The sequence below is a fragment of the Podarcis cretensis genome, assembly GCF_951804945.1.
Source record: "Podarcis cretensis genome assembly, chromosome: 12".
Lineage (NCBI taxonomy): Eukaryota > Metazoa > Chordata > Lepidosauria > Squamata > Lacertidae > Podarcis > Podarcis cretensis.
In genome coordinates, this window is record NC_137181.1 from 18,498,587 (window position 1) to 18,514,300 (window position 15,714).

The 15,714-nt window shown below is 43.3% G+C and overlaps 1 protein-coding gene across 4 annotated transcripts in view; it reads left to right on the forward strand.

The window, feature by feature from the left end:
• Positions 1-15,714, forward strand: part of PARD3 (par-3 family cell polarity regulator) — a 567,153-nt gene that overhangs the window by 231,568 nt on the left and 319,871 nt on the right. For all 4 annotated transcript variants that reach the window (XM_079996388.1, XM_079996385.1, XM_079996386.1 and 1 more), the window contains one exon: positions 8,948-9,079. In XM_079996388.1, the coding sequence (XP_079852514.1) occupies positions 8,948-9,079 (132 nt within the window). The remainder of the gene's footprint in view (positions 1-8,947; positions 9,080-15,714) is intronic.

Here is a 15,714-nt window from a genome sequence, read left to right on the forward strand (position 1 = left end):
GTTGGGGAGATAGCAAGCAGGATCGAACTCCCTGTGTATCACCTGATGGTTCAGGCTGCTTTCTACAGGCTTTCTGCATTGGAAGAGCAATGGAATTCCCTGCAGGGAACCCCTTTGTGCACCCAAACTAAGAAGGATTAAATCCCTGTCTAAGAGATACTGCTCTTCCAGTGCAGAAAGGCTTTGGACATGGGAAGTCGCCATTGGGTACCAGCATCTCATCATTATTATTTTACCAAAAAACCACTGTGTGGCACACATACTGTTAAATGGTTCCCTGTATGTTAACATCTGTTGCTAGCATAATCTAACCTGAAAAGCCCAGTGGAAATCCTGCACAAGTAATATGCAAATACAAGGTGTTGTAATAGCCAGAGACTTTGATACGCATTTGGGACATTCACTTACGATGCTCGCTACACAACCACATGCAAGCCTTACCCTCCCAGCCTAACCTACTTCATAGGGTAAAAAGGTTGAAATACAATAACTCAGAAGTTTTCAAGTGTGGTCTGTGAGCTCCATCTAGATCATCCACAGGAAGATTGTTGAATAGTCAAGGATGTCTGTATTTAGTCGTGCACTTGGTTAAATTAGGACCAGATTATTGAACAGACTAAATAGGCTCTTAGCTAGAGTGAATGATTTTGATATCAACACTGAAGATTATTTTTTTTAAAAAATATTTTGCTTCACCACATAGAAAGGCAAGTCTAGGGGCATTAAAATATGAGTTGCTGATATGCTTTGTAGAACAAAAAAAGTAGTCTGCGAAGTTCCTCAGCAACTTTAAAGTGCTCCATGTGGTGTGCAGAGGAGAGAAGTTTGAGAACTGCTCATGTAATCCAATGGATGTCACCCCTGCACTATTTTGATCAAAGGGGGGATGATAAATCTCACAGGTAATAAATAAATAGGCTATTCTCCAGATACTAGTTAGTATTATCATTTTGGATGCCAGGCAATTACTGTTAGCTTTGGAATGCCATTTATTTAGTTAAACCTTCTGCAAGTAGATGCTTTCCAGATGTTTTGGACATGATGGGTGTTGTAGTCCAAAACATCTGGAGGGCATCTTTAGTTAACTGATCATGCAGTCCTCATATATTCATTCAAGTATTCTTCCAAAAAGACATGACCATTTTATAGTCAGGTTTTTGCAGGACTTTTTTTCAGCTGGAATTCAGAGGAACTCAGTTCTGGCACCTGTCAGGTGGGTGCCATTACCATTATAAGAGAACAAGGGAGGGGTTTATAATGAGTTCCGGCACTTCTTTTTCTAGAAAAAAAGCACTGGGTTTTTTTTTGCTATGTGTGACCAACAGTGTCTCCCTTCTTTAAAAACTATTTGCCTTTCACATTATTTGCATCTTATGTGGTGAGCTTCATAAGTAGAAAATATGCCGTCTTTCTGCCTAACACCTGATACTCATCTATCTACAGTAGTTACTTGTCACCTGCATTTTACTTTCTCTTGATTGTGAATGCAAATGTGGAGGCAATTAGTTCTCACCTTAAATGTATATATTTGAATATATGCATTTTAAATTATGTAACATAAAGTTTCATGCCCTTAAAATTTACCTAGATACACAGTACTGTGAGGTTCCATACCTTCCACGAAGCAGTCACATTTTACAGACTCCAGTTAGTAAACTCCAATATTTTTGCTTCTTTAACTGTTGAGTGTGTACTTACTTCTCTTCCATCCCAGCTGAGCTTTGACACACCGCATAACAGAATATTAGATATAGGTCTGCTGGATTAGATCAGAGAGTAGCCTTATTTCATATCTAGTAATACAGACTGACTTAAGGAATGGAAATGATGACAGCAAGAGTGTGTATAGAGAGAGAGAGCTTTTCATCAATGTGAGGGGGATGGGTTAACCTCTTCTGTCTGCACATTTTTGTCTTGATGGGCTCCTTTTTATTTATTTATTTTTAATGTTAAACAGGGTCAGACATTTAATGAGACATCCAAAGGCATACGGGTGTGCTTTGTGGGGCTTTGACCTCTCAGCAGCAGACCATGTCATATAACAAATCACTTTTTAAATTCCTGTCAGTTTCAAAAAAGTCTGCAGTAGGAATTGAGAGGTGATGGCCAAAGCAAGGGGTGGGGGTCAGGAGGTTCTGGTTCCAGAGGCACAGTTAACTTGGAGGGAGACCAAGATCATTCAGGACCATGGATAGTGCTTCTGCAAAGCAAGCCAAAGTTTTGTCAGCAAGGTCCTAAACCAAGTGACTGTGGTTTATAGCAGGACTACGTGGTCTCAGATTGGCAGCACTACTTCCTGGGTGCTTCCTCCTAAAGGGTTGGTAACTTCTGCCACTGTGGGATCCTTCAGAGTAATGGGGTTTCCAGATATATAGCTCCCTTATCAGGGCTTTCAGGATCCCCCAAGGAGTCTGTGGGTGCGTAGAGGTTTTTCACTGGGGTTTAGGGGATATTCTGGTGTCCATGCACCCACATGGGACAGACGTGGGAGTGTGTCCACCTCTTCCTCAGAACTGCAGTTATCAGAGGACTCTATTTCCAAGGGGTCCTGTCCTGAGGCCATCAAGAAATGCAAATCCAAAGCTCCACTGAAAATGCAGAAATAGCCACATAGTTCTTTGGATCCAGGCCATAATATATGATTGCACCATGCAGCAGTTTGTCATAGTTATGGAGCTGACAGAAGGAGAAATGACTCTTGTTTTTAATTCTAAACATCACCCAGAACCCAAATCCATTCTGAAAAGCTGCTGAATCTTTTAAAATGTCAATGGACATATAGCCTCTTGCCTATGAGAGCTCATGCTGTATACTAGTTAGCCTTTAAGGTGATACAGATACCGTTGTCTTTGTGGCAACTGCCTATTTTGGATACACTTCTGGAATAAAAACATTAAGATGTTTGCACATAAATTAACTTTTCAGACTAAATTCTAAATCTGCAATTTAATAAGTTTGGAAATATGAAGGGTAAATCAAACCAAACTTTAATTTACTCTGTTGACAGACTTTAATGTTTTTAAGTCCTTGTCAAATGAGAAGGGGAGCTGTACTTTTGCAAGGAGTGAGTGAGAAAATGTGTCATAATTGCTTAATTTTTAAGGCAATTAACACAGCTAGCTAATGTTGGGAAATGAAATATATATACAGTAGGTATATATACACACTTCTGTGAAGGAGATTTTATATTTATATATATATATATATATATATATATATATATATATATAAAATCTTTTGGACTTGATAATCTAATGTCTGCTTTTCATGTGGGGATAATATATTCAAAGCCAAATGTACCAAAACAGACATAAAAATAAAATTAAAAGAGCATGTGTGCGAAAGAGAGAGTTTATTATCTTATTACTTGGTGTGTAGGGATTCATTATTTTTATGTTGTAGCAGCTAATGTTTGGGGGGCATGGGATGGTAGTGGAATGAAACTAAAATCCTATTTACTGTGTAAGAATGAATTTCAACATTGCTGTTTTTCAAAATGGAAAGAAGTTTTTAGTTCCCAGTGATTTTCCCATTAGGACTTACGCAGTTCCCCCATGATTGATAACTGTTTTTTGAGAGCTAGTGCGATATATAACTACTGTCCCTGTCAGCAAGTAAATTGGCCTGCTAGGCATTCATGTACCAAGAACTGGATAGATAGGAAGTACACACACACACACACACACACACACACACACACACAGCATAAACTTACACACCTTCCTGTGCCACAGAGTGGCCCTGCTGTTGTTTCTCTCTTACCACCATTATGCCAATAGAAGAGGCAGATGATGAAGAGGATTAAAATTTCTATTTGGCCCTTTTAGAAAAAGGAGTTGCCCACTGATCTTAAAATGATAGGATTCTTAAAAGTAAGGAATAGAACATGGGTGGGGAACCTTTTGCCTTCCCCATACTGCTGAATTGCAACGCCCATATTCCCACTGGCCATGCTTGCCTGCTGGGTCTGATGGGAGGTGTAGACCAGAAACCTCTGCATGAATTAGAACTTGGCCGTTGTTGTTGCATTTATTTGTTGCCCTTTACCAAGAAAATATTCCAAAGTTACTTAGAAATACATAACATTTAAACAGCATTTTAAAAGAAAGCAAAATCTAGTGGGCAGAATTCCTGGAGTGCTCATCGAACAGTGTCAGTGTGGTATAGTGGTTAGTGTCAGACCACGACATGGGAGACCAGGGTTCAAATCTCCACTTGCGCATGAAGGTCACTGTGTGAGCTTGGGCCAGCCACTGCCTCTCAGCCTAACCTACCTAACCCACCTCACTGGATTGTTAGGATTAAAATGCAGAGGGGCGGAAACGTGTGCAACTGTGAGCTCCTTGGAGAAAAAGGTGGGACAGGAAGTGTCCAAGTGTAGTACTTCAGCCAGGCTTATGGTGGCTTGGCCATATATTGCTAAGCCCTGGTTTGAGCATAATGGGCAAATGCTGCCACAGGGTTTTTAGAAGCATAATGTGATCATAATGAAGACTGAGAAAGAAGTTGGAATTGATTCTTCGGTGAGTTTCATCTTGACTGACTAGGATTTGCAGAGCAGATATAATGCAGATGGATTATTTTGAATTATTGTCTACATAAGTAGGCAGTATTTCTTGTGGTATATGGTAGTTTTTCCTCTTTAAAATGCACCTGGGGGAAACAAACAGTTTTGTGTCTCTTCATTTTTTTGGTCTTATTAAACTACCAGCAGGATTAAAGCCCAGCTCGTGCATTGTAATTACACTACATCAATCACCATATGCTGTTTTGTTTGTTTTGCATTATCTTTATTGAGATTTTACTGTGAGATTAATGAGTAGAGAGTGAATTGGGGGGGTGGGAGTGGAATTCATCAGAGCTCTTGGGGCCTGAGAAATAACAATGTGAACTGTACTTAAGTTGAGAGTTTTTGGTTTTGCATACAAAGCCAAGCAGCATCTTATTTGTGATGGTTCCTTTGTAAACAAGATAAAATGACTGTGGCATTTTGACTTTTACTTTATTCTCCAGGTATGGTTCAGATTCTCTACTGCCGACTGTCGAAGCAGAATATTGGTTGCTTAGTGGAAGAGCCATTTAAAACGACTGACCTTAATAATTGCCTTTTCTGTAAAACTTTTTGGCTTTAGTCAGTTTATCATTCAAAAATATCAGGGAAACACATTTAACCTGGGATGGTGAGCTTTTTATGAGTGTAAGGGCATTGGAGTTAAAATACAGCACTGGCTTATGAAAGGGTCTGCTATCTTCTCACAGCATTGCTATCTAATCCTCTACTCTTTATGCGTAAGAGATTAGTTTTACTCATAGAGCTGCAGAGGCAGGCGGTTTTGAAAGGGTTTTGATAATCGGGTAACAAGTGGTCATTTTTTCCCAATGTCTTTCTCAGAATGCAAATTTTCTGGTCCTGCTTTTCATCGAAGAATCTGAGATGAATGCTTTCTCCCCCTCTTGACTCCCTAATTATTAGAAATAAATTATTATTTTTAAAATACTCTTCCTGTTACATCCTCCCTTAACCATTTTGTATTGGAGCAATCTTTACAGTGGCGTACATAAAAGACTAATAGATCCTTGATATTGTGCCATTGGAGCTGGCCCCTCTCTTATGTATGTCGTGGGGACATCACCTGTCCTGTCTGCTTTAGTTTACAAGGTCATGGCTCTAAAATCATCTGGAAATAGGCAGAGTGTTAAATTGCACTGTAGAATGATAAAATAAACTGAATCTACCCAGAGGGGAATAGAGACTGCCAAGCAATGGTGTCCGTCTCATTTAATATATACAAACACTTGTAACAAGTCACTCGCTGACTGACACAATTAGTCTCTATGTCCCCATTATAGAGGAAGCCTTGAAACATGTGCCTGACATGCTGAGTAAAGAGAATTTCTCCAAAGTGGCCTTTGTCTCAAAGGTCATGATGAAAATTGCTGGGGTGGGAGTTGTTGTTTAATTGCATATTGGTCCTTCAACTATTCTCACCTGTATGTTAGGGGAAACCTGCTGATAGCATGATGAAAAGAGTCTGTCTGTCTGACTGTCTGTCTGTCTCTCTTTGCTGGGAAGAGTGTGGGAACGGAAGACAGTCTCTTCCGCTGTATGTACTATTGTACTGTACTTTTGCTTTTACTTCTGTCTGTTTCCCTCTCGGAGAGAGAGAGAGAGAAAACACCATGATTCCTTTGTCTGTACATAGTGTGTAAATAATTACGTAGATTAGCTCTACGATGTCTCATGCTTCTTGCTGTGTTATGCTAGAAGATTAGTGTGCATATATCATTTGATATATGTCTCTGAAGCACACTGGAGAAGAGGGGAAATGCCTTTTCCAGAGCTGCGCATACCAGAGGACGCTCAGAGTTTGGGGCTGCAGGGGCACCCCCAGCGCATTCTCCAACAACCAGGACTGCATGATCATCCAAACTCCCAGAGAGTTACTCACAGCCACTTTGCCTTTCCCAGGTCTTTTGAAATCTTGTGTCACACTGAACTAAGCCAAGTTTTGACTGAGCATGCCATCTGAGCCAGGGCTCATGGTTAAGCTCTGTCTGGGAACCTGCATAGTTGCACCATCCTGGTAAGCCGTTGTTCACAATTTTAGTGGAAATATCCATGCAGCAGCGCAAATAATATGGTTCTGGATAAACAGCTGGTAGAAGAATGTTCCTAACGCCCTTCGAAAATCCAGAACCAAAAATCCTGCCTGGACATCCCTTCCTCCTGTCTGCTTCTCTTGACCTGCGACAAACATATAGCCCAGGAAAACAGCATTTATAACAAATAAAAAACTTGCATGTTCAAACATCAAAACTGTTTATAACCTACACATCAAATAATTGTCAGAATGAGATCTGTATGGCAAAGCACTAATCTGTTCTTGTTTTTGTTTTGCCATATATAATATCAACCCTACACAGAGTTCCACCTACTTACCCGCTGTGGGATATGAATAATATGCCAGTAGGATAAATTATTTGGAACACAGAGAAGCTCTAGTTAGCATGTCCACACTGTCTCATCACACAAACAGAAGAAGAACACTTGCAGAAAGTTCTTGTTGGAGATGGAAAAGTCCATGCATGAGAGCCCATGAGCAGGGACAGAATGCAATATTCACAGCTCATTGGTGGTCCCCAGGTTCCAGATTCATTTTTTTGTCTGCCCTAGCTCCTGCTAGCCAACTATAATTTGTTTCCCCCCCTTTCAAAAGTTAGAGGCTGTACAAGGTCTTGTTCTGAGATTACAAATTATTTGGTAAGACCTAGTTCTCACTGGGTGGTCAACTTGTGCCAGGGCTGTACTATTTTAGGCTACATGTTGCTGCTTCATATGCAGAGAACTCATTAGAAATCTTCCTACATCTTTATGTGGTACAGCTCAGTGGGAATTAGACCTTAGCTCTTACACAGAAAGGCCTAACCTTCTACAAAAATAGGTTGTAGTCCATAGTTAGATGTAGAACTGAAATACATATGTGTGCTTTGAGATTCCCAATATTGTTCTGAGATAATTTAAAAGTAGCTGTCTGGAGGTTTATTCTTTGCATAGAATAGGATTATGTAGCCTTGTTGGAGAAGTATGTATAGAAAATGGTAATTGCCAATCAATATAGTAGTGGGAGTTCATTATCCACCCGGTCTTCCTTGCAAGGATGCTCATTTGCTCAGTCAGAGAAGCCGGGGATCTGTCATATGACAAGGTCACATCAATAAATTATGGTTTAAAGTGGTTTTCCCTCACGTCAAGTCATATTTCTTTTTCCCAACTGTGATTTTGCTATGGCTTTGCACCACATCAGATGATTTAAATAGTTGCTGTTGGCTCTTAGCAGTTGCAGATATGTTTTTGACACAAAGAGGAAATGGAACGAGAAGCAATATTCTGCCACACACCTGACCTGCTGCTTTCTGTCAAGGCCTTTGGATGACTATTAAATTCCAGACAGCTCCCTTTCCACCATGGAGGGCCTTTTCCATGACTTGCTACTTTGCCTCTTGTTTCCCCATTGTGCATTTTAATAGGACCTTAATCCTGTTTTTATATTTATTGTGCTTCAGTCTGGGGACCAGAACCCCATATGTATCAGAGAGGGCACACATAAATAGGCAGAGTGCTTTGTTTATTGCTTTAAGGTTTGCACCATAGATATATAACACAACACAAAAGAGATTGTACTAGGATTGCCTTTGTCCCAAGCAGGATTGATATCCTTCCCCATTGGCTGAACCCTTCTCTCTTCTCCCTGGATTCAACATAAACATGATTTGAGAAAAACTTGTTTCTGCCCTTTCTTTCCCAGAGGAACTGTGTCTGTCCTTTTCTGGTAGCAGAATCCAGGCTTAACCTGTAAGCCAGGATACTCTGCCACATGTTTAAGCACTTCAAGATTCCTATTGATTGAAGACTAGTCTGTCAGGGTTTTTTCTTTTTTAAAAAAATTCTATATTCTTTTAAAACTAACCCCACTTTCTATATCTCTGCCTGCCTTAAATCTTAATAGCTACACCTTATTTGAAGCTGTTAGAAGCCCCTGGTGTGTTGTAACACAGGTTCTAACACACTCACTCACCTGCAGAGTTTGCTAACACACTCGCCATAGTGTTTGCACCACTGCTATAACTTTTTAAAGAGAAGGCCCATTTTGCACATGAGTTTTCCGGAACTGCTGTAGGGAAAACATAGCAGCCTGTGAGTGTGCAAATGCATATTGCATTTTAACAGCCCCTAGGACACACTGGATATAAAAGTGCCACACGTAGACTTGCAGTGCTAGTGTTCTATAGAGACCTAAACTTGGAAATGATACATTCTGTTTCATTTCCAGTCTGTCTCTGGTGTGTCGTTCTTTTGAAAACCTGCTGCATGGTTAGTGCCCTTAGACAGTGTTATTATGTTTTGCTTTTAAATTGTACCTTCTTCCCTGTTTTTGTTTTGAAACAGAAAGATGAAAATTACAGAAGCCTCCCACGAGACACCAGTAGCTGGTCTACCCAGTTTCAGAGGGACAATGCTCGCTCTTCACTAAGTGCCACCCACCCCATGGTAGATAAATGGCTGGAGAGACAAGAACAGGTAACATGCGTGTCTTTAGATAATCAAACCTTTATTTATGCATGCACACACAACGCCATGTGCCCTTACCTATATTTTAAATGGTGGTGGTGTTAGTGTGGGCATCCTGTTGGGTCATGTTGAAAGGATATGGTAATATTTTAACAGAAAACATGTTGGATGCAGTGCTATCTTTTGGGCCCATGTTCACATTTCAGACTGGAGACACTGTTGTGAACATCACACAGCACGCAGACTGCAGCCAAGGACACATGGCAACCTATTCTGTTGGCTAGAATAGAATGCTTTTTTCAAGTCATTTCAGGATGGGTGAGCAGATCCTGTGGGAACCAGGGTACGTCCCTGTGGGTGCATGTGTGCCAATGAGTGCTATGGTGGTAACCCTTGGTGCATAGGATGATCAGTGTTAGAGTCTATATTATTGGTTTCTTATTGTTAACACTAAATTAGAAATCCATCTTTCAAGGCAAGTTGAACTGGGAGTTTTTAAGAGTGGTCTTCTTTTTAAAAAAAAGGTATTCCATTTACATATTTCTGATAGCTTTGCATTTTGTGCATTTCCAAGCCCACAATTGCTGTTGAGATCAGCAGTGATATCAAAACATACTTGAATGGTGTTGCTTAACAGAGCGATCTTTTCACCTCTTTTTCTGAGTATCTTTTTTGTGTGCGTGGGCTTCCCCCCCTTAAAGATCTATTAAATTTGATGTTAATGAGTCTGTATGTACCTAGAAACGAAGGATCCTTTGGTGATTTCATATCAGTGGGGTAATTAATTAAACTGAAATTGTTTAACAGGGCATGAACAGTAGAAGCAAATCTATAATGAGAGCAGAATGGAGCATAACACTGTGGAGGGTGAGGATGAGGCTTGTAAATGATAGACCAGATGCAGGGAGAATTCCTGGTTTTAACCCTTTCCCTCCCCCTTCCTATATGTTTTAAATATTTAATGCATACATTTTTTAAAGTGTTTAATATGCTATGTCTGTCTTGCATTTGTTTAGTGGAATTTGGATTAGTTAACAAATTTATATTTAAGGTGCTCTCTCTTGTAAACACATTGGGCCATTTCTGGTGGTACTTCGCCCTGTGACAGTTATGGCATGTTCCCGTCCTCACTTTTCCACCACCCTTCTTATTTTTCTCTTCACCAAGGGGTGGACTTAATTAAACTGGAAGGTCCTGCATTAACATATTGGAGAAGTTATGGGAAGGAAGATAGGGAGCCAAAAAGTTTCTCCTGAATTAGCTGTGAGGATATAGGGTCTCAGGGGTGAATTTTCATCTAAACAGACATATTGATTACTACTGTGCACAGCCAGTGATATCAGTCAGCAAGCTTGGCCACTTGCTATGGCCCAGATCATTATCTTTACCTTCCAGGCGTGTTCTTAGATGTGGGTGGTCTAATCAGATCAGATGCAGTGCACACTGTTTCTAATCTGGCCAACACCCTATTTGATGCGAGATGACTTTGCATTATTGGGAGCCCTTTTTGACTTACTCTTAAATGTGCTCAAGTTTGTGGATGATGCCAAATTGTCCTCAAGGATTATCTCCAGACCTGGACAAATGGGAAACAAAATAGCAAATGAGATTCATTGTAATAAGTGTAAAATGATGCATGTTGAAATGAAGCGAGAAACTTATACATATGTTTATGGGAACTCAATTTGCTGTGACAGTTCAGAAAAAAGGTATTGGGGTGGTGATGAATACCTCAGTGCCTGCAGTGGCAGTGAGAAGGAAGAAAATTCAGCATTAGAGATTATTACAAACTGGATTGAAAATAAAATGGCTTGTGTCATAGTGAATTTATATAAATCTGGGGTGGAACTGTGCTTGGAATGCCGTCTACGCAGTTTTACTCTCCCTATCCCATGAAATTTATTTTACTACTCGAATAGGGCAAGCAAAATGATCAAGGACTGGAACATCTTTCCATGGGGGAAAGACTAAATTATTATTTGTTGTTGTTTTTAAAAAGGCGAATAAGAGCAAACATGACAGAGCTTTATAAAGTTTGGCATGGCAGAAAAAAAGTGGGAGTGACAACTTTCCCCTCTTTCTCATAATAATAGGAATTTTGGGCACCTAATAAATAGACAGACAGTGGATTCAGAACCCATAAAATAAAGTACTACTTTATGAAGTGCATGGAATTCACTGCTGTAGAAGTGATTATAGTGATCGTTGTTGTTGTTTAGTCGTCTTAGTCATGTTTGACTCCCTGTGACTCCATGAACCAGAGCATGCCCTGGAAATACTCACTTTCTTCTCAAAGCTTCTCCTTTTTTATGTCCATGGAGTTTTCTGGGCAAAATACTGGAGTGATTTGCCAGTTCCTTCTCCAGGTGGATCACATTTAGTCTAAACTCTCAGCTATAACCTGTCCGTCTTGGGTGGCCCTGCATGGCATAGCTCATGATCCATGAAGGGGAGTTACTGGCTTAAACAACTTTAAAGTGGGGTGTAGGAACATAGGAAGCTGCCTTACACTGAGTCGGATGATCAGCCCATTTAGCGATACTGACTGGCAGTGGCTTTCCACAGTTTCAGAGCAGGGTCTTCACCTGCCTAACCTGGAGCTGCCAGGGATTGAATTTGGGATTTTCTGCATTCAACACAGATGCTCCACCACTGAGCTGCAGCTCAGAGAAACTCAGGTGGTCTAGGTCTATCAACCATTATTAGGCATAGTAGTTAAGTAGTGTGCCTGGGGTGATGGACTTTGTGTATCTATTTTGGCAAACAATGACTTTACACCAGGCCCGCTGTAGTGTCTTGGTTGTTCAAACTAGGCTTGCTCTGTGGCTAAAGAGTACTTGCTTTTACTTAGCTTGTCTATGCTTTATAAATGATGAGCCAATGCTGACCCAAGCAAATGCTAGCCACAAGCAGGAGGTTGCAATCATCCAGTTGATCCCTGGAACCCATTATAGGATCTTACACAAACAATGCTTGTAATTCATCTATTAATCATCCAGTGTGAATGAATGGGAGCCAGCCAGCAAGCCTATTTGGCTTGTGGTGAACTCAATATCTATTTCTGTATTTTCTGCAGAGGATCAGGCTTGTCTCTTTTTCAGCAAGGACTAATTAGAATCATAGAATTATTGTAGAGCTAGATGACCCCAACAGTCATCTAGTCCAACTCCTGCAATGCAGGAATCTCAATTTAAGCATACACGACAGATGAGCATCCAACCTCTGCTTAAAAACCTGCAATGAAGGAAGAGTCCACCACCTCCCGAGGGAGTCCATTCCACCCCTGTGACTTGGCTTTAATCCTGCAATGTTACACTAAGTTTGTACAACTCTGGATGCCCCAGGAAACTCTCTACCTATGTTTTGTGTTATGTAATGACACTCAAGTCCTGTCTAGTTGTTGTTGGGTTTCAACTCCTATCAGCTCCAGCCCAATGATCAGGGATCATGGGAGTGATATTCAAAAATATCTGGATGGTACCATGTTATCTATCACTGTACTAAAAGTTAGTGACTGATGCAAGTTCACCCAGTAAGTGGGGATTTGAATTTGGGTCTTCCCAGTTGTAGCCTGACAAGACAACCAGTGCTCCATAGTGGCTCTTAAATTCACAGCATGGAAGTTCTATTTTGTGGGAAGGAATAAGAGACTACACCTTTTTTCCTCATTTTGCAGTGAATTTCAGATTTTTTTCACTATCAGTGCAAGCTCTCCTAGCAGATTGTCCATTTCTTCAGCACCATTATGAACAAACATGCACAAGGCTGCAGAGAGGGACTTATTAAGAGAATAGAGCTAGCCTTTATATAAAGAAATTGCTGCTGTTCATCACACTACTCTGGACCTCATCATCTGATCACTGAAAAAGCATTTGAAAATGTGTGTGTGTGCTCCTTTGTCCACTCAGGTGCATATTATCACAATTTTCAGTAATGTAAAATAATTGGAAGCCCATTTTTTGAAGCCTGGTGAACTAGAGAGTAGCATCTGTAGTTGCTGGTTAGGAAAATATGCTTGAATATATGTATTGCCCCACATTATATAACAAACCACACTTGTTGAAGAAAGCATGAATGCTCTGAGATAAAGGTTTTCTTTAATTCTTCCCCATAAAATGATGCATCCTAGATTAGCTTCTTTGCTATTCTTGGCTGCAAATATGTTGAGCTCATGAGTTACAGAATACACAGGCACTCTGTATATTAAGGGTGCCTGTGTATTCTATAAGGCATGTGTCAGAGCTGCCTCCAGGTCCCAGCTCACAGAGGACCAACGCTAGGCTGTAGTTATGTACAAAAGTCTTTATTGAGATTCAGTCTCCATTTCAAAGCCGCAGCGTGCAGCTCTACGTCCCGACCTTAGACCGGCGAAGTCCTGTCTGAGTCTCCTCCCCCTCCACACCAGTTTAAGACTCTCGCTTTGCTCCACCTCTTCCTAAATTCCTTTCTTCTCTGGGCCCTCCTGCCCGCTAGGGTCTCATCCTTCCTGGACTCCTCTGACGCTGACCCTGACGATTCTTGCCCCTCCTTCCGGCGGGCTTTAGGACCTGGTTCCCTATCCGGGCTACCTTCTGTGCCGCTCGCCTGTACCTTTGAACTTGGCGCGCGCGCCCAGCCTGCAACTTTCCTCTTAACCGTTAACTCGCTCTCCGATGGAGGCGTGGTCCACCCTGACTCATCTTCTCTCGCTGGTGGTGCATGTGTGGGCTCTGACACCTGGGACTCCTCCCCCCCACTACGCTCTGGTGGGGAAGCTGGTCCTGATTTGCAACTGCTGCTCTGGGAGTCCCCGCTGGCCCCTTGCTTCTGGGGTGTCCCCCTTGTGTCGCCCCTTGCCCTGCCCATCGGCGCCCCCTTCTGTGAATCTTCCGATTCGCTGGAGAGGCTCATGGAATCTATCGGGCTGCTGTCATATTCTCCTACGCTCCCCTCGGATTGCTCCCCCTCGCTTTCCATCTCCTCTCCTCCCTGCGCTCCCGCTGAGTCCCTGACATCCATCCCCCCCTCGAAGCCCCCCCTTCCCCCCTCCCCCTCTTCTGGCGTGGGTTCCGGGTGCTCCAATGCTGTGGGGGTGCATGCCGGATACCGGTCTTCCCCCCTGGCATGCTGCCAGTCCGTGACGGGTACATCGACGTCACTCTCCTCCGCTTCCATCTCGTTGCCGGCGTGCTCGAAACCAGGATCCTCCCCCAACCCGTCCATGCCCCCTTGTTCCCCCATTTCCTCTGGGTAGTCTGCGTGCCAGGGCCCTCTGAGCAGTCTCCTGCGCCACTCCTCCTCGGGTTGAGTGTCCCACCAATAAGAGCGCTCCGCACCCAAGTCTGAGACCGACCCCTCCGGCGAGGTAGTCTCTGGAACCGTCTCCTCAACCGAGGAGAACCCCTGAAACGTACTGGCTGAGAGTGTGGGGGTGAAAAGATATTCGTCAAAATAATCCTCCGGCATGGGCCTGTGTGGGAAGAGTGCGTGGAACTCGTCTTTGAGGTAGTGCTCCTCCACCGCATAGTACGGCACCCAGCTGTTGGCGCTGGCCGGGGCACCTTCCCTTGCGATGAGATATTCGACTCCCTCTTCCCCCCATCTCGAGTCCAAAATCTCCGTCACCTCGTTGAGTGGCCCCGCCCTCGGCGACCCCCCTGTCATGGGTGCATCTCTAAGCGGACTGGGAGCTGTCCCTGGCTCCTGAAACCTGTGAGGTGCCTTGTAGGGCGTTAGCACCGATCTATGAAAGACCGGGTGCATTCTGGAACCCTCCGGTAGTGTCAAACGGAAAGCCACTGGGTTGATCTGTGCCTCGACTAGGTAAGGGCCCAACTGCTTGTGTCCTAGCTTCTTCTTAGCTAAGGATCTGGCCGGCACTGCCTGGGCCGCTAACCAGACCCAGTCCCCTACCCGTATGTCCTCCCCCACTCTTCTGTGTTTGTCTGCTTGCATCTTGTATACGTGTTTTGCTAGGTCTAACTGTCTACGGAGCTGTTCATGGACCTCCTGTAACTCCTCTGCCAATGCCTCTGCTCCCTGTGGCTCCCCCTCCCCCTCTTTCTCTAAGCCCGGGAAGGTCCTGGGATGTCGCCCGTGGTTGGCAAAAAACGGTGTCACCCCCGTGGACACGTGTTGTGTGTTGTTGTAGGCAAACTCGGCCAGGGGCAGATAGTCCACCCAGGTCGAGGGCTGCTGGTTGGCGTAACATCTCAGGTACTGCTGCATGACGGCGTTGACCCTCTCCGCTTGTCCGTTGGTCTGCGGGTGTCTTGCCGACGCTAGGTTGACCTTGACGTTCAGGATCCCCATCAGCTTCCGCCAGAAACTCGAGATGAACTGGCGCCCCCTGTCAGACAGGATAGACCGTGGCAGGCCGTGTACCTTGAACACGTGGTCTATGAACAGCTTGGCCGTCTGTTCCGCTGTGGCCACCTTCGCGCAAGGAATGATGTGCGCCATCTTGGTGAACATGTCGACTACCACGAGTACTGCTGTTTTGCCCCTCGAGCTGGGCAGGTCAGTGACAAAGTCCAAGGCTACCCTCTCCCACGGTTCGGACGGGGTCGGTAGCGGTTCTAACAGTCCCGCCGGCGGTCTGTGGACTGGCTTGGCCCTTTGGCAGGTGTCGCACCTCGTGACGTATTCCGCGACTTCTCCCCGCA